The sequence below is a fragment of the Emydura macquarii genome, unplaced genomic scaffold, assembly GCF_026122565.2.
Source record: "Emydura macquarii macquarii isolate MOO-44397 ecotype Brisbane River unplaced genomic scaffold, CSIRO-AGI_Emac_v2 contig_2897, whole genome shotgun sequence".
In the NCBI taxonomy this organism is placed as follows: domain Eukaryota; kingdom Metazoa; phylum Chordata; order Testudines; family Chelidae; genus Emydura; species Emydura macquarii.
Genome location: NW_027133034.1, coordinates 21488399 through 21507492, shown reverse-complemented (window position 1 = coordinate 21507492; position 19094 = coordinate 21488399). Strand labels below are relative to the sequence as shown.

The following is a 19094-nucleotide window of genomic DNA, read 5'->3' as shown; positions in this document are numbered from 1 at the left end:
ACTTCAACATTATTAACACTAAGTTAAAGAAGGTTTTATTGAAGGGAAATTAACTTTTTTTTTCCTTTTAAAAAAAAAAAAAAAAAAAAAAGAGCCCTGAATGTTTTAAAATTGGTTTAAGATACTTGCCTTTGTTAGGGTAGAATGAGCCAATCTAAATGAGTAATGTCCAGATCACTGGATGCTCATGGGAGGGGAGGATAAAATGTCCGGTTATTTTTTTAAATCACATTAGGATTGTAAGATTTTTTTTTTTCCTCCATTACATTAGGCTTTCCCTCTTGCTGTCATGGAGGGCACTTGCTGTCATGGAACTTGTAAGTGTGCCTTAGGGGCAAGAGAGAAACTACTGTGCACTTCCAAGTATGCAGCGGTAGAACACTCTTCTTCAGACCTTTCTGTGTAGGGTAATCGAACCCACAGGAGAAGAGCTTTGAATCTGTGCATATTTGTTAGGTGTACTGCTGCTGGACCTGGTCTCCAGAGTGCAAAAGGTGTACTGAAGGAGGGCACCTTCTCTTGTGGAGCTCAGATTTCTCCTGGGAAGACACCGTTGCTCAAACTTGTCCTCTCACCTGCTCCATCTGTTACAAAGGTTCAAATATAAAATTTTACAAAATAGTTTTATTATGCAAAAACAGACTAAAAATTTGACTATTTTGTTTATTTCTCTGAGAGCTAGAAATATTGAAGAATAATACAAATAACTTGGATGTTTTAAATACTTTTGTTTAAACTATCCTGTACCCAAGATTTTGTTGTGATCTTTTTCCTAAGCGCTTAGAACTGTTAAAATGAAGCAGCCTATATAATAGGATTTCTCGATTATCGCTTGCCTATACGTCACTCTGAAGCCTAGGATTTGAGTCGGTGTGAAATGATGCAAGCAGCTACAAGCGTGGTTGAGGGACCTTTTTATTCAGAATGTCACCAGATTCAGTCATCACTGGGATTTGCGGATTGTTTTTAAGTTCTCAACCATTTTGACTTAATGGATTATAGCCATGCAACAGCAAGGAATGGCATCTATGCCATGTCAAGAATCCTAGACAATTGTGATATCAAAGATAACTCATCCAGTAAACACCCTTAAGAACATAAGAATGGACATACTGTGAGTCAGACCAATGATCCATCTAGCTTGATATCCTGTCTTCTGGCAGTGGCTAGAGCCAAATGCTTCAGAGGACATGAACAGAACAGGGCAATATCGAGTGATCCATCTCTGTCATCCAGTACCAATTTCTGGCAATTAGAGACTGCCTCCTTGACCATCTTGGCTAGTAGCCATTAATGAACTTATCCTTCATGAATTTACCTAATTCTTTTTTTAACCCAATTATACTTTTGGTGTTCTCAACATCTGCTGATAACGAGTTCCACAGATTGACTGTGTTGTGTGAAGAAGTACCTCTTTATGTTTTTTTTAAACCTGCTGCCTATTAACTTCATTGAGTGGCCCATTGGTTCTTGTATTATGTGAGTAACACTTCCTTATTCAATTTTATCATTCATGATTTTATAGATCTCTGCCATATCCCCCTTAGTCATCTCTTTTCCAAGATGACCAGTCCCAGTCTTTTTAATCTCTCCTCTTATGGAAGTTGTTCCATCCCCCTAATCAATTTGGTTACCCATACTCCTACTTTTTCCAATTCTAATATTTTTTTTGAGAAGGGGCGACCAGAACTGCACATAGTATTCAAATGTGTGGGTGTACCATGGATTGATACAGTTGCATTGGGATATTTTCTGTTTTTATTATCCATCCCTTTCCTACTGTTTCCTAATATCCCTTACTCTGCAGTTAATTTGTGCAGAACAATTTCATTGGCTGTATGAGAGAGACTGCACAGATGGTAGATTATTTGGCTCAACTGCCAGACTGATGAAGCAGCAGAGGCTTTCACATACTAGCTTGTAAGTAAGAGAGATCTGGTGAAATGTAAGACCTCAGCTCTACATTTAAAAAATGAGTCACTTGTAAATTAATAAAACTCATGAACATTTTAACTTCTTATTTCCCCAAAAAATTCAATCTGTGCCTTTTAGAATAAGTGATGATCACAACCAATATTATACTTGTCATGTCTGAGGGATTTAAAGCCTGTTTTTTAGCTTAAAAACTGATTCATCTTTATGATATAGTGTCTGCCAATGCCTCCATAACATTGTGAAGTTAAAAAAAAAAAAAAAAAAAAAAAAAGTTAAACATGTTTTGGCACATCTCATACACTTCTGCCATTGTTAACTCTGCCTACAGATCTGACAATGCAGCCAAGCAAATTCCATTCTACCACTCTTTTTCCTCTGTAATTGACTTGTAGCTATAGAAATTAACCACATAACTCCAAAGGAAATGCAAAAAATTGCCTAGTTTCCATATTTTTTTCACAAGTATTTTGAATGCCTTAAAATACTACCAACAGATTGAAAAGCAGTACGTATGGACAAAAAAAGATGGCAATGGCGATGAACAATTCCTGAAACTTTGGAGTTCACAAATCTCTTGTATTCCAGTGAGGATAAAAGTAATCCGGTTTCTCACCTTAGTGCTGTATGCTACAGTATTTTTAAAAAATGATGCATTTTCAATTCCGTAAAGTGTTAAACAATCATAAGTACTTTGAACCATCAGTTTCATTATTATTCACAACTTATTCCCCCTTCAAGCCATTTGCTGGCAACAATTTTCTCTTGTTCTAAACATTCCTCAGTTGAGTCTTTATGGAATGTTCAGTTGCTGTATTTTTTTGTTAGAAAAAGGTACTTGATGTGAAAAATGTATTTGCTTTTCCAGCTTTGTCACTGTCCTATACATGCATATACAGAAATAGAAATTTCTAAAGGTTCGCTGTTTTCCTTGTCATAAACACATTCCCTTGTATGTCAATTTGTGCTATGACAGTTAAATGGTTTTTTTCTCTTTTATACCTCCAACTGTCTTGTGCTGCCACTTTCTATAAATCATCTGGCTCTCATTCTTGGATTTCTGCCCCTACTGGTCCATTGGGTAAGCTAGATGTTTGGGTTTAGGTCTTTTGTGCTGACAAATGGAAACAGAACACTTGAAATCTTGAGTTACGATATCCCTTTGTGTATATATGAAGCTGTTGTCCTAGGCTTGGTCTATAAGCTAAGGATATGATTTTTTTTTTCACTGCAGTAGTTATACTGGAACAACTGCTAATGTGTGTATACAGTTACAATGGTATAATTGTATCTTATAATAGTATAGCTTTTTCCCTTTCTCTTACCTAAATAAGCTATACTGGTATAAACACCTATGTACAGATTTAACTGCATCCACAGTGGGGAGGTTGTATCACCTTAACTATAGCAATCTAGATAAAGTGATACAATTTTTGTGAGCTGATAAAGCCTTTGTCTTCAGCAGCTGGTTGGCTGTTATGGTGTAATAAAATGGTTCTCACCACAACCACCAATAACAAGCAAAAAAAAAAAAAAAAAAAAAAAAAAGGAAGATGCTTTCAATAGACCACATGTAGAGAGTGGCAGCTGCTTCCACTGCTATGTTTGTGGCACCCATAGTCAGGTACCACCCACCCATGCCTACATGCAAGGCCTAATATAAGGGTAAAGGCCTTTTAAATGTTAGATGACCTGCAAAGATTGCTGGATTTTAGTCACAGGACAGCTATTTGGCTGTTGTGGGTCAGAAAAGTTGGGTGCATAGATAAGATACCTAAACAACCTTAGTTCTGTTCTGTAGTGACATCATGAAGAATAAATATGAAAAACATTTAATATGCCTTTAGAAATCTGTTTAATACTAGATCACAAGCACATATGCATCAGTCATAATTTTATGGTTATTGTGTGACATTACTATAGGGCAGATTTAAGATAGCTTAGGTACCTTAACAGAATTTTTATACCTTCACATGTTCGGGTTTCTTTTGAGTTTCTTTTGAGTTTAACCTTAACTCTAAATTTTGTGATATAATATTTGTCCTTGGGATAATTATGTAATCCCTTTAATGGATTTTTACCCTTAATTACTGGTTTAGACTCTCAACTGTAACTCCATCTTAATTTTTTTTTCTGTGAAGATGCATAGTACAACTTCACAGGAGCACTATCTTAAATCACACTTTGGTCTGAATTTTTTACTTACTGTTGAAAGTATCACTTAAGAGTACTATAATTGAAAGATTAAAAAGAAAAACTTTTATTGCTTATGTATATTACAGTATTTCATGTATAATTTGTTTCATAGTTTCCTATGTGTAGTCAGACATTTTTCGTGCTTTTTATGAATCTTTCACAGTGACAGACAAGAAAAAACATTAAACAAAATAGGAAAATATTACTGTAAAACCATAAAAATTGGCAATAGGATTTGTGAGCATTTATGGTACCTGAGTTAAAAACTATTTATAGGTTTAAAATTACATTTCAAGTTGACTCAGTGAGTGTCCCTTCCCCAAACATGTTTGCTGTACCCAGCTGATAAAATCTAAGCAGAAATAAGTCCATGGCTACATAACTGCTCTGGATAAATCATATTCAGCTGGAAAACATACTGTTTTTTGAAAATATTAGCTATATAGAAACTTTAAGTCAAAATTAGATGCTTTTTATTCTTGTATGCCAGTACTCAAAATGCTTTTTCATCTAATAGCTTTTTAATACAGTGCTTGTGTCTGAGCTTTGGGATAAAAGCAATAAATTCATGTATATTCTACATCATACTTAAGTGAGAATAGTGGAGGAATTTCTTCACTTCTAGTCTCTATCTTGACTATGGTTGTTTTAAAACTCCCGTAAAGAGTTAAATTTAAATGCCAATAGACATTTCTTATCAAATTTACCACTCAAACAAAAGAATTGGAAAAAGATTAGGTGCGCTACATTTTGAATTCACAGTCTAGATTAACATAAAAATTGTCCATGTTAGTATCCCAGTTTGAGTTTGTGAACATGCTCTCTTAATTGTAGATCCCAGCAAGGTCTCGAAGAAGAGCAAAGGATCACATTATTCTGTTAGTATCCATAGACTCTGTGTACTATTCTTAGTATCAATAAGCTGAAAAGACAGAGTGAGAGAAACACATTATAAAGAAGCCAAATGAGCTGTAATTATGGTTCTATAAGTGTAAGTGAACACTGTTTTAAAGTACTAAAAGCTGTACCAGTCTTCATTTGATTTCTAAATTTATTCTGTCAAATGTCTCCATTCAGAAAGTACATTGATCAAATAGTTAATTCTTATTTGAACCGTTAACTTAAGATGGTCATGTCTATACTACAAACTTCTTCATATCCCGACTGACACAGATACACCAGAAGTGTGATCCTTATCTGACATAACTGTACCAGCAAAAGCCATCATGCCAGACATTATGTAGTTGACAGTTATACCAGCAAAAGAGCAGTTTGCAGGCATAAGCCCTGGTCTACACTTACCAAGCGATTAGGCAGCAGTCGACGGGAGTTACGCAAGCTACGCAGAATAGCTCGCGTAACTCCCGTTGACTGCCGTGCTTCCCTTCTGTGTGGTGTCTTCACTGCACTGCGCTGACGGGAAACGCATTCCCAGTGACGCAGCGCTACACCACTTGAGGGGGTAGTTTTACTGCGTCGACTTCTGGATCAACTGGGTCTTCACTGACCGCTTAGTTGATCCAGATAGGTCGATCTGATGGCAGCGACTTTGCCGCTGTCAGTGTAAACATACTCTAAGTTGCATCCATACTAGGAGCACTTTGTTACCCTAAAACTCCAGGACCCACAAGGCCCTATGCTGGCTTGGGTATACTAACAATATCATTCTCAGCCTTATTTCTATAAGTGGGTAATTACTGTGGTCAGCCCTGGAGAATTTACAAAGGTTTACCAGGGGGTTCTTGTTTACAATCATGGAGAAACTTCATGGGCCTGTCTGCCTCCCTTTACCCTTGAGAGGACACGTGTACAGCCCTCTGCTCGAAGGGTTGACACTTAAACAGCAAATTCTTCGAAAACAAATGTCTCTTTATTGACTACTAATTATAATACTTAGGTTTTAAATTGAAAGTCATAGAGTAAAACAGAAATAAATGCTTAGTACAATACAAAATATTATAAAACTATAAATATACTTAACACTTTATATCATATATCAGTAACACTATACTTAACATTCTGTATCACATATCAATAGACCATAATATACTTAACACTATTCTTAACTATCATCCAACAAGCATTAGGCGCCAGGAGGTTACTGGATGGTTAGGGAAAGATCTCATTTGGACCACAAACATTCAACTTTATTCACAGGCACATCCATGTACTCTTAGATAATAAATAATGATTAGTTAATTAAACTTTAAATTAAAATGATTAAATAATTAAACTTACAGAAACCGCGAAACCTTCTTTGGGCTTTGCAGAGTCTTTTCCCACAGGAAGTGGTTGGTTCCAATGCAAGTCAATGGGCTGCAATGTATTCTCAACTGCCATTTCCAACTGCCACTATTGGATTTTCTATTACTAATTCTTACCTAAATAAAACTTACTATTTTAAACATCACAAAATGTTCAGATACTGACACCACTTTTTAATTATTCAGATAATCAAACTATTATTTTCAGAATTTTAAACCCCTTCCAAGGCTTTTCTGCAAGCCTTTACCTCAGCATTCTTTTGGCAGTTTAGGCAACTGAGACACAATCTCTTGCTACAACTTTACTGATATACTATACTGGTATAGCTATATTGGGAAAGTGCTTTTAATGTAGATGTGGCCGGTAACACAAACTCAGTAACACATTTTCTCAACTCAGCATGTAGGGTTTAATTAATGCGATTTCATTACTTCCAAAAGACACTTTTATGGCTACAGCACTGCATGCTGTGTTGAGAAACTCCCTTTCTTGTGTGTTTCTGTTAATGTTTCTGGTTGAGTGAGATGAAGAATTCCAGTAGTTACCAAAATTAATTATTTTTAGATAGCCTATAATAAAGCCTCATGCATTCTAAAATGCATTATTGGAAAAATAATAGGAAAACGGGGTGCCAAAATAAATGCACTTTTTGTTTTTAAGGTATTCTTGCATTGTACAGTTTCCTACAGATTTCAGTAAAAGGTGGATTTGTATAAAACAAACAGGTTAAACCTTAGTTTAGGTACTAAATCTCAGAAGTGAGCAAGATCCATGCAGCTAAGACTTGCATCATGTACATTAAATTCCTAATGTTGAAGAGAGATTGCCCGAACACATTTGACGTCAAATTTACGTTTTATAAAAACAAGGTTTTCAAAAGACAAGATGTTTCTGTGAACTTAAATACAAATTAATTATTGGTAAGGCTTTTCTGACAAATATTCCCATACATACATTTGCAGTGCAGCATTACTGCTTTGTGCTAGTGCATAAAAAGCCAGAAATTAAACGGACGGGGAATTGGCTTGTTTCTTCCTGTCTAAGCTAAAAGAAATGCAAAGTATCAATAGCATAAAGTTTAAAATGTAGTTTTTCAGTTTTAATGATGAAAAGTGTTAACTATTAACAGCATAAAAGAAACTTTTTTTAAAAAAAATCATGGTTAGGTACCTAACTCCCATTGATTTAGGTGCCTTTGAAAATTCCACTAGGCACCTATCTGCATATGAGATGCCTGAAAACCTTTGCAAACTGGAAGAAGAAAACAAGCTTTCCCATTTTTCAACTCCCAAGCGGTTTCTAACTAGTCCAAATAAAGTAAGTGTTCTCTGCACCTGCTAGTTAAACAGAAACCAAAAATAATTAAGGCAAAACCTGTTGTGCACAACAGCAATTTAAAGTATTTAACATTTGGATTCCATTCACTCCGTTATAAATACTGAAAATAATATCGCTATTTAATGCAGTACATGAAATTGTGACGTAAGTTGACCTCAGAAGTTAAGCATGTTTTCCCCCTTATATGATTAAAAAGAGCAGCACACTCGAATCTCTACTTATAATTTAAGGAGGGCACATTGATTCAGTATGTTTTATTTATTTAAATAATTTTAATGGATTATGATTTCTAGACCTTAATGTAGTTCGTGATAATTTCAAATTAAATTTAAACAGATTTATTTTTAAAAAAGAAAATGTCTTAGAATTATATTAAAAAAAAATCCAGTTAAAGAAAATGTTGTTTTTGTTTGTTTAAAAACAAACAAACAAAATTACTTTGATCCTTTCTGGGGATAAAGGACAGTATTTGAAATCCAGCATAGTTTCACAAACTCAATCTGCACTTACTGTGTCTAATGTGTAACGGGTAGCTCTTGATGCTTTTAAAATTAAGCTGTAATGCTTTCAAAATAGTCAAATACCTAATTTCAAGAAGAAGCTATGGAACTGATACAGCAGGAATAATGAAGTTAATGCTTTAACACTTAAAATTTTCATACAGCTTTACTATCAGTTCTTATGTAAGATTAAGTATTAAACTGTAGATCCAACTAATAAGTCCTAAAGTTAATTTTGATGTGTGCAAGAGATAAGGTATATGTTTAAACTTAGGAAAGTACTCTATAACTAATCATATGTATATTTTTCTTTTCCAGATGGAATACCTCAGGTTTACTATTTTGGCCCTTGTGGCAAATATAATGCCATGGTGCTAGAACTACTGGGACCTAGTTTGGAAGACTTATTTGACCTGTGTGATAGGACTTTTTCTCTTAAAACTGTTCTTATGATAGCTATACAGTTGGTAAGTGTAAATGTGTATAAACATATATATTTGCTAATTTGAGTGTGTTCATTAGACCAGCAGGTGGACAGTCTTTAGTAGATTAAATACTAGTTTATCTGATAAAGAATCTATATTTTACATTCACTTAAATTATGTTGGTTGTACTGCAGTCCTTTAAAAGACACCTAACATGGAAATATTAGTTAGTTGTCATTTTTTTGTGTGCTGTAATTTTTGCCTTAATCCTTAAGGACAGTTACATAAATTCAGTCTTTGTTTTGAAGACTCATTTAATGGCAGCCTAAAATCATAAGGCTCCATTAGACTCGATTATTTCCATTAGGGTAAGCAGATGAAACTCTTAAGTAACATAGGCATTTGACTTCTAACACATTGTATTAGTCATAAAATTAGAAAAGGGTAATAAAAAAAAATGCATGGTACAAACAAAATTGTTTAGATAGAAAATCTGAGGTTTTGAAGCATTTTTCTGATAGCCTGCCATCAGACTATACTAGACTAGAGTAAAAGCTTGAGTAAACGCCAAATAATACCATTTTTGTTTGTATTGGTGCATATTTATATTTAATAAGTAATTGCATCTTTTTAAATCCAGATATATAGTGCACCATCTTTTTTCATCATGGTTAAAAATTTTAAATGCCACTGGGGTACAAAGAGGTCTGAAATAATTAGTATAAACATGTTACTTAAATGTCACTGAAAAGGGGGGATGGAATCCAGTTTGACATGAGTGACAAAGATTCAATTCTTTATTAAAGGCTTTATAAGATCACAAATGCAAAGTCATTTAGCAAAGGTTCTTTTCTGAATATAAAAATGTTTTTCAAACCCTAATTTGTATGTCTAGAAGGACAGTTTTATGTTCATATTGGTGATGCGCTGGCTAAAATTTATTTGTACAGATCATTGCATGTCTTTACAGATCCTTCATGCTGACAGCAAGACAGCATAATTCCAGGTCTTAGTTTCATATCCAGTAATGTGCACGAAGATTCATTTAGTACAGCTTGTTCACAGCTGACTTTAGTATGTTTGTTTTTTGTGATTCATATGAAGCTGAAAATATAGATTGTTATATGCAAGTGATGGGGTGTATTCTCCTCTAAACAGATGCTCGTGCCCATCAACATTAAGTGGGACATATGCATTTGTTCAGAAGAAAATAGTCCTCTTCAGTTTGCTTCTACCATGCTTTCTTGTGGTAACCTGAAGCTTACACTAAACTGTCCTTTCTTCTCTTTAATAAAGATTTCTCGTATGGAATATGTCCATTCAAAGAACTTGATATACAGAGATGTAAAACCTGAGAACTTCTTAATAGGACGACCAGGAAACAAAACCCAGCAAATTATTCATATTATAGATTTTGGTTTGGCAAAGGAGTATATAGATCCAGAAACAAAGAAGCACATACCATATCGAGAGCACAAGAGCCTTACAGGAACAGCTAGATACATGAGTATAAATACACATTTAGGAAAAGGTACGTGTGCATTTTAAGTGCAGAAACTAGAATTCAGCTACTATATTAACTTTGTATGAATTGGTATTTACGTGTGAATCATCCTGTTTGCAGATTGGAATTTGTTTTCTTTAACAATCTGTGCTTATCAAAAACTCAAGTCTTATACTGAATCAAATCATAGCTCACTCTTGTTATTAAAATACCATGAAAATAAGATTCTCTAGGTTCTAAAGTCGTCATGAACCATATCTCAGATCGTGATCGTATCTGTTTACAAGTATTACAGTATGTTTTGTCTTATGGGGTGGCTTTATAATGAGGATGAAGTAAGTGTGATTAACTTTCTTTTCAAAATGTGGTGGTGATTAGAAATATTACAAATGTTGTTGTTTTTTAACTTAAAGTGCGAAAAGTATTGGATTGAAGTTCTTTTAGTTACATCAAATCATAGATACAGCTTAGGTACAGGTTTTCCATGCTATCTTGCCAACTTTCCTGATCCTTTACATGGAGAAGGACCACTCATTGGTGTCCCAAAAAAAAAAAAGTTATAGTTTTGATGCCAATTCAGTCCTTACCCTTCTACTCAAACTACCAGTAGGGGTGTCAGTTACGATATAAACACTTTCCATTAAGAATTAGACTTCTTGATTCAATTAAGGTAGGTGACTGAAATACCTGTATATGGTAACAGCTAAACTGGCATAATCATTCAAATAGAATGTTGTATTAGTGGTAGTTTAAAAATACTTTCATTATGTGACATAATTACAGAGCTTTTATACCTACTCCTGATAAGAATAAGATAAGCATATTCTTTGTGTTCTTCCTCATGTTCATTGCATGTTGTGTGTGTATGAACCATGTGCACTAGTGCTGGAGATTTTTCCCTCAGTGGTATCCATAGCTCCAGCTTTAGCGCCCTCTGCAGTGGTGTGCATATGTGCTGGTATAAGGTCGCTGCCGGCCCCCACCCCATTTCCTTCTTACTGTCAGTGACAGTGCTGGAATGTCCTTGCCTCAGCAAGCCTTTGCCTGTGGTCTCTTCTGTAGATTTAGTGTACATAGTTTTTTAGATAAGTTTAATTAATTAGAGTTAGTAGTTAGGTTGGATGACTTGTAGCCATGAGGCTCTGTCTGCTGAGATCTAACACAGTCCATTCAGGACTTCCCCTTTGATGGTGTGGCTCTGTTCTCTGACCAAATGACTGTCAGGCTGCATGGTCTGAAGCATTCCAGGGCCATACTCTGCTCATTAGGCCTATACACTCCACCTGCTTCCAGGAAGCATTTCAGACCCCAGCAACTGCAGTGGTTCGTGTGCCAGGTCAGGAGCAAGCCCTATAGGACGAAGAGCAAGGGCTGCAAGTGCCATCAAGGTCAACCCCCTGCCGGTGCTTCCCAGTCAGGTTCAAGCTGCTACCCACCAGGTAGCGGGCAGGCCTTTTGAGGGTGCATGCGGGGGTGGCCTAGCAAACTTAACTCAGGATCCAATCCTCCCCTTCTTTTCAAATCGCCTTTCATCCTACCTTTCACCATGGGCAGATATAACATTGGACAAGTGGGTGCTAAGAACCATTGCAGTGGGGTAGGCCCTTCAGTTTATTTCGATTCCTCCTTCCTGCCCTCATCCTTGTCCCTCTTCAGGGACCCTTCTCACAAGCAACTTCTTGCCCATGAGGTGGAAGCTCTTCTACAGGTAGGGGCTGTAGAGGAAGTTCCCCTACATCTGTGGGGGAAAGGGTTCTACTCCCATTACTTTATAATCCCAAAGGAGGCCTGTGCCCCATATTGGACCTATGTTGCCTCAACAAATATCTCAAGAAGCTGATGTTCTGAATGGTCTCTCTGGCCTCCATCATCCCCTTCCTGGAGACTGATATGCCACCCTCAACCTGAAGGGGACACATTTCCATTTTCCATGGCCACAGATGTTGGCAGATCACCTCAGCAGATCCTTCTTTCACCATGTATGGTCCCTGTACCCAGAGGAAGTCAAGGTTATCCCCCAGAGGTGGGGAACTCCCCAGATGGACCTATTCGCAGCCAAGCAGAACAGGAAATATCCCCATTTCTATTCCCTGCAAGAACCCAACAGCGACTTGCTTCCTGACGCATTCCTGCTGCAATGGTCAGGAGGCCTGATATACGCCTTTTCAATGATCCCTCTTATCCACAAAGCCCTCATAAAGTTCAAGAGTGACAAAGCGCAGGTCATAATGATTGCTCCAGCATGGTCCCATCAACACTGGTTGGGCATGTTGCTGGACCTGGCAGTGGCAGCCCTTTGGACACTCTGGAACTGCCCGGACTTGATTTCACAGGATCATGGTTGGTTGTTACATCCGAACCTTGCCTCTCTATATATGATGGCGTGGATGCTGCATGGTTAAGCCTTTAGAAGCAGGCTTGCTCCACTCAGGTTCAGAAAGTTGTTGGAAAGTAGAAAACCCTCTACTAGAACGACTTACCTGGTGAAGTGGAAATGCTTCTCCTGCTGAGTAGTGGAATGAAACCTCTCCCTGACCCAGGTACCGTTACACTCCATTCTGGAGTACTTACTCCACCTGAAACATTAAGGCTGGCATTATCATCAATCAGGGAACTCTTGGTGGCCACCTCAGCCTTTTGCCCACATAGTCAGGGCAGGTCAGTCTTCTCTCTGTGAGATGACAGACTAATCCCTGAAAGTCTCGAAAAAGCTCTTTCTGCAGGTCAGAGACCCAGTCTCCCGTCCCTCCTGCCCATGGGACCTCAACCTAATTTTGTCCAGATTCATTGGACCTCCCTTGGAGCCTATGGCATCCTGTTCACTTCTTTTCTTGTCATGAAAAGTTGCCTTTCTGGTTACATCAGCAAGGCGAGTTTCTGAAATCAAGGTTCTAACATCAGAAGCTCCATATATTGTATTTTACAAAGATAAAGTTCAGCTGTGCCCTCATCCCGCATTTCTACCAAAGGTGGTATTGCAGTTTCATGTCAACCAGGACATCTTTCTACCAGTCTTTTTTCCAAAGCCTCACAGCTCTAGTGAAGAGAGACACCTGTGCACATCGGACGTCAGGTGGGCGCTGACTTACTACATCGAAAGAACTAAGCCCTTCCGAAAATCTATGCAGCTCTTCATTGTGGTTGCCGAATGAATGAAGGGCCTGCCAGTTTCAACACAGGCGATTTCCTTCTGGATCCACTGCCTGCATCTGAACTTGTTACGAACAGACCAAGGTCTCATCTCCTGCCACTCGGACAGCCCTGCTACTCTGACAGCCCATTCAACAAGAGCACAGGCTTTGTCCACGGCTTTCTTATTCCAGGTTCCAGAACAGGACATTTGCAGGGCCCAACTTGGTCTTCTGTTCACACCTTTACATCCCATTATGCCATCATGCAACAGGCCTGGGTGGCAGCAGCAGATGGAACTATTAAGTTGTGTGCTTTAGCCTGGCCTTAATACTCCCAAGTGTTGCCAGGACCACAAAATATAGCATACTAGCCTATACCTGCCTCAATCAAAAATATTAACTCCTAAAAATTATTTGTTTTGACATGTCAGTGTTTTATTAAATTAATCTGTATGAACAATTCCTCTTGGATCTTGAATGATCTAGCTGCAAAACGGATGTGCTTGTTAGCTCTTTGTTAATGCCATCTGAACTGGCCCTCCTGAAAACCAGTGAGCTTGGGATGAGGGAAAAATTGTAGGCTGTGAATTCCATGTCAGTGATCTAAACTCCAGGTTAATTATAATGTTTTTTGATCTACACTGAAGGATCCAAGGAAAGATGGTTTTAGTTTAGACTCTTAGATAGATTCAAGCTAGTGCAAACTAGTGAGAACTAATACAGCCACATTGTCAGTTAAACCTCACATAGGCAATAACAGCGCCCACTCTTTCACAGGAGTATAAATTTTGCTCTTGTTATGAGGGGATGTGAAATTGCTGGTATGCTCTTAAGCATATTGTTAGGTAGAGAAGAATTAATCAGACATTACTAGAAGCCATCAAATGTGGAAAGGCTAAGCTTGGTAGCTGTGAATCTTGGGCGCTAGAAGGTGTGGTTTCCCACATGTGAAAATAATGTGCCTTTATTCTCCGATTTATAAAAAGATTACCTTGGATTTAAAGAACAGGTAATTCTGTTTATTTGAAGGAAATAGACACATTCTACAACCCTTATAAACAGGTACCTACTTCTCTTGTGCACATAGTCGTTTTGCTTGTTTGGGCACAAGTAAGCTTGCATCTTTTTTTCTTTCTCATTTCTTTTCTGGAGGATAGAGCTTTGAGTTTAGTTTCTGGCCAGAAGACTAAGGAAAAAAGAATTTTCTTCTAAATCTCTAGATTTCAGGATTCTCTACATTTGCTGAAATCCTAATTAAACAATGCTTGGTTTGGGACTTTACGGGTTCTTGGTATTTCCCTAATTTCAGATAATTTTATACATTGCATTTTCTTAAAACTTTTTGGTTCAGGGAAGTTTAGTCATATGGTCATAAGTCCTATCAAGTCTGTATGTTTTTATGTATATTGTTGTGATAATCCCTGTTAGGAACATTGAGTGTTCTATTCCGAGTGTCCTTGTCTTTTTTCGTATCTTTTTCAAAATAGTTAATGAGGAGAAGATAACCCATGTTATAGGGAATACTATTGATGCTTTTTGTTGTGAAATATAGTCTTACCCCATAATGCCAGATAAAGGGTCAAATACAACTAGCATGTTTAAAAAAAAAAAAAAGACACCACAAAACCTAATACAGAATTCTCTATTAAAGTTGGTGGCACTAAGATCCTTTGGATTGAACTCTCTTATTCTTCATGGGAATCAGCTTTTTTTTAGATTGACTTTTAAAAAAATGTTTCTAATTTCAGGAAAGAACTTTTGCTTGCTTTCTTTTAAGCAAGCACACTAGTTTAATATGTCGTTCTGAATGTGTTGCTTTTTAAATTAAATTTTGTTCACAATAAACATTCAAAATTAAGAAAAAACTAATTGAAAAACATGTTCTGACTATGTACAGTACTCCCTTTAATTTCTTAATGTTCTAAGATGTGACACTTCAGTTGTTTTCTAATGAATAGACTTAGAGTACCACATTGAAATAAATGCTCCTGAGGTTAGTTGTGTACTCATTAATGTGCTTGACTAATCTTTTTTTGTTTTAGATGTCATGGTTATTTTAGATTGTAAGCTTCATGGTTCATGAGGCTGCCCTTTTTTTTTTTTTTTTGTACAGGCTGTGTACTGTGCTCAAATAGACAAACATGTGGAAGACATTACAAAAGCCTTGAACTTCCTTAAGGATTAGAAAAAAAAATGCTGCTAGTACAAACTGAATTAAGATTTTAATTGACCAAAATCAGGAAATTCAAAGTTAAGGTTTACTAATTTCTTTGCTCCCTTAAACATATACTACGTGGAATTTAAGTGGAATTTTTCCTAAGAGCCCATGTTATACTTAAGCAGTAATATAACATGCTGTGTATGCCCATGTAAGATGACTAAAACAGTAGTTTAAATATGAAAGTGTTGTGTTTAGGGAAAGCCTACAGTTCATTTTCATCATATTGTAGCATTCTCATATACAGAATCCCATCAATCCAGAGGAGACCACAGACTATGGTGTGGATCTGTGACAACAGCAGCTCTCAAAATCAGTGCTGCTAGAAATTTATGGAACCAAAAAACTCCCCCTGTATAGGCAGCTGAGACTGGGTTTTAGGAAATTCCTCCCTTCCCCCATCCCTCTCTTTGCTTTTGACTCTTGTTTCCCTGTGGCCAGGTGCTTAGTGTACCTCAGCAATTGACTTGGAGAGTGGATTTGAAACAGTTCTGGGCACCTGCATGGCTTAACATTGCCTTCAGAGCTGATGCTTCTGCTTTTGACTGGGTTTCCAATAGAGTGGTAAATAACTCATCTACTTCAGCACTCCTGCAGCAAGCAGCAGAGCAACTTCTTGATGGGGGAACGGGGTGGAAAATTCAGCACTTCTCACCATACTACTTCCAGGCCAGAACCTATCAGGGGATAGCTATATGAGACATTCCATTACATCAGGCCTGTACTTGGAGGTTCTGTTTCTCTGAAGAGGATCCTTTCTCATGTAAGTTCACCCCATCTAAGACAAGATTTCAGATACTCACCCATCTGTCAGTAACTCTTGGACCTAGCTAGCTGCTCCTGGCTGCTGTCCCAGAACAGGCTCTAGTTAGTAAAGCTAGCACATTAGTGATTTCCTGGGTATGCATGGGTAGGGGGAGGTGAAAGGGGAATTATTTGCCCGTAAACCTTATTATACTTAAATATCACAATGATGCCTATCACTACTTCCCATCATGACAAACCACTTAACTTATCTTATTAGATTGTGTTCAAATGGGGTCAGCGTGTCCAGTAACTCCTCCTGAAAATCTTCTGTCTCCCAATAAGTTCACTGTTGCCTTCTAATTAAGCTTTCTTTTCACTTCGATTCCTCTTGAAAGAAGAGAAACTTCAGTAGCTGCACAATAAATAAAATGAAGCAGCGTATTAAAAACCTCTAAAAAGTCCATTTAATTGTTGCAGGAAGATGAAACCACCCGTTTACCCATTCTCTTGGAAAGAGAACTCTGCCATAGAGGAAAGGCTGCCTTATTTTAATTTGGTCAAATTTCTCTCTGAAGTGACTGTGGACAACCCTTCAAAAGCTCCTAAAAAGAACCCCCTTCAACTGAAAAAAATACAAAAACGATGAAGCCAATTCCTACAATTTGAGAATGTTTTGAATTCTGAATGCTGTGTCTAGGAATTCTAGGGCTGTAGGTAAATCATATTTGAAGCTGTACGAAGTTCCTAGAAACAAAATCTAAATATTATTGTTCCTGTGGTGAATTCTAAAGTTTCCTTCCTCATTAAATACTTAACCTCCCTTGCCCTGGAGTAACCAACCTTGACAGCTATTGAGACTTGTGTTGTAATATTAATTGTTTCTCAAATCTAAAAGCTAAATCTAAAGATGAAAAGAACTTCAAAATATGGTATCTGCTGTCTTGTTATATCTTTAGGTTTACCTCTTCATCGTTCCTTTTTCTGTTTATAGTTAGGAGAAAGATTTGGCTGAATTAATCAGACTCCATCTCTGGAGCACATCTGATACAGGCTCCCTTTGATAAACAGAAGCTGTGCGGAGAAGTACTTATCACAACCATTAGACTTCTAACCCAAGCAAATTGCCTATGCAACAAAGAAAAGCAGAATTTTCATTAGTTTTCTTCCTTCCAAACAATAGTATTTCTTCACTGACTCAAGTATCCTGCAAAAAGCAATCTTTCTTCTTCCACAAACCAATCAGGGTTTACTGGTTTAGTGACACACCAGATTAGGGCGACACTGAAATCTTTCTTCCAGATTTGAGCCATTACTACCTTTGTAGGTTATCAACAGTTTTATAGATTTCTACTTGGCAATCCCAGTACTCCCAATTTCATCTGTTCAGCTTTTTCCTTCATAGGTTATGGTACAATGATACAAAAGGTTATACTAAAATATTTATTTGTGGAGCCATTACACCTGTTCTATCTTCAGGGAGGAGTTTGGGAACCTACTCTCAACTCAACTGTTCCTGATCTCAGAAGCTAGGGAGGAAGGTGCAACTGACCATTTTAGACCTTCCCCTGGAATTTTTTAATCAACAGATTCACTTTCTTATGGAAAGCCATCTCTATTAATCTAATAAAACCAAATAGGGTGGGGGAGGATTACCTTCACGGCTGTCTTCAAGAAGGCATTTCTCTATGATCCCAGCCATTTAGCCAGTTAAAAATGTCTTTGTTTTGTGGTGGTCTCCAAATGCTTTCACTATTTAACTCTCCCGTTGTTAAGCACTATGTGTATTTTACAAACAGATTATCATTCTGGTGGTTCTCCTGTTGGAAGATGAGTCAATGTTGTCTAGTAGATAGGGCACTGCAATGAAAGTCTGAAGGCTTGGTTTCTTTTCTCATTGCTGCCACTGAACTGCTGTATGACTGTGGGCAAATCAGCTCGCCTCTCTGTATGTTTCCCCTCTCATTTTTTGTTTTTTCTGTTTGATTGTAAGTTCTCTTGGGCAAGGAACATTTTTCACTGTGTTTTATAGTGCCTAGCAGAGTAGATTCCCACTTTTTGTTGCCACTTCTAGGCACTTATGTAATGCAAATAAATAATAAATTGACTCTTCCGTTTTCTAGACAAAATGATCTTTCAGTGTTCAGCCAAGCAAGAAACAAACAGGAACATAAAGTACCTGTATTGCAAGTTCGTAATAAATTGGGGAAAACAGTTATGTTCTCTCTTTGAGTGATTGCTCATATCCATTCCAATATAGATGTGTGCGTGCCCCGTGCACAGATTCCCGGAACTTTTTTCCCTTAGCAAGCCCTGTAGGGTCAGCTCAGGCGCCCCCTGAAGTGCCGCGCTCATGCCGCGGTACATAGGGCGCTGCCGACCCCTGCGGGCCCTCAGTTCCTTCTTTCCGCCTGTGACAGTTGCATATTGCAAGTAGCCTCCCTTAGCAATTCTAGTGTGTTTCATTGTTCAGTTAATAGTTGTTGATAGTTAAGTGAATAGTTCAAGTTAATAAGTTAGATAGTGCCCTTAGGGGCTACAGTTGAGCCATGCCTGGCTCCACTGGATTTAAAGCCTGCACCCTGTGTGCAAAAGCCTTTCCTGTGAGTGACCCTCACAATCACTGCCTCTGATGCCTCGGGGAGCAGCATAGAAAAGAGAAATGCTGCATTTGTAAGGCCTTCAATCCCCGTACACAGAAGGAGAGGGACGCCAGGCTGAAGGCAATCCTGATGGAGTCCGCACTTCGCCTGAACTCCGAGCTGTCTCGTTCTCCAGCGGCACCGAGCATCTCCTCCGTGCGGAGCGCTTCACTGGCACCGGTACCGAAGTCTTTGGCAC

General features: G+C 37.7%; 1 protein-coding gene across 12 annotated transcripts in view; it reads left to right on the top strand.

Annotated features, from left to right (window-relative positions):
• Positions 1-19094, top strand: part of CSNK1G3 (casein kinase 1 gamma 3) — a 155797-nt gene that overhangs the window by 83321 nt on the left and 53382 nt on the right. For all 12 annotated transcript variants that reach the window (XR_010924056.1, XR_010924055.1, XM_067569246.1 and 9 more), the window contains 2 exons: positions 8550-8698; positions 9953-10187. Coding sequence is in view for 10 of the 12 variants with exons in the window: in XM_067569246.1 (XP_067425347.1) it covers positions 8550-8698; positions 9953-10187 (384 nt within the window). In the remaining 2 variants the exon portion in view is untranslated. The remainder of the gene's footprint in view (positions 1-8549; positions 8699-9952; positions 10188-19094) is intronic.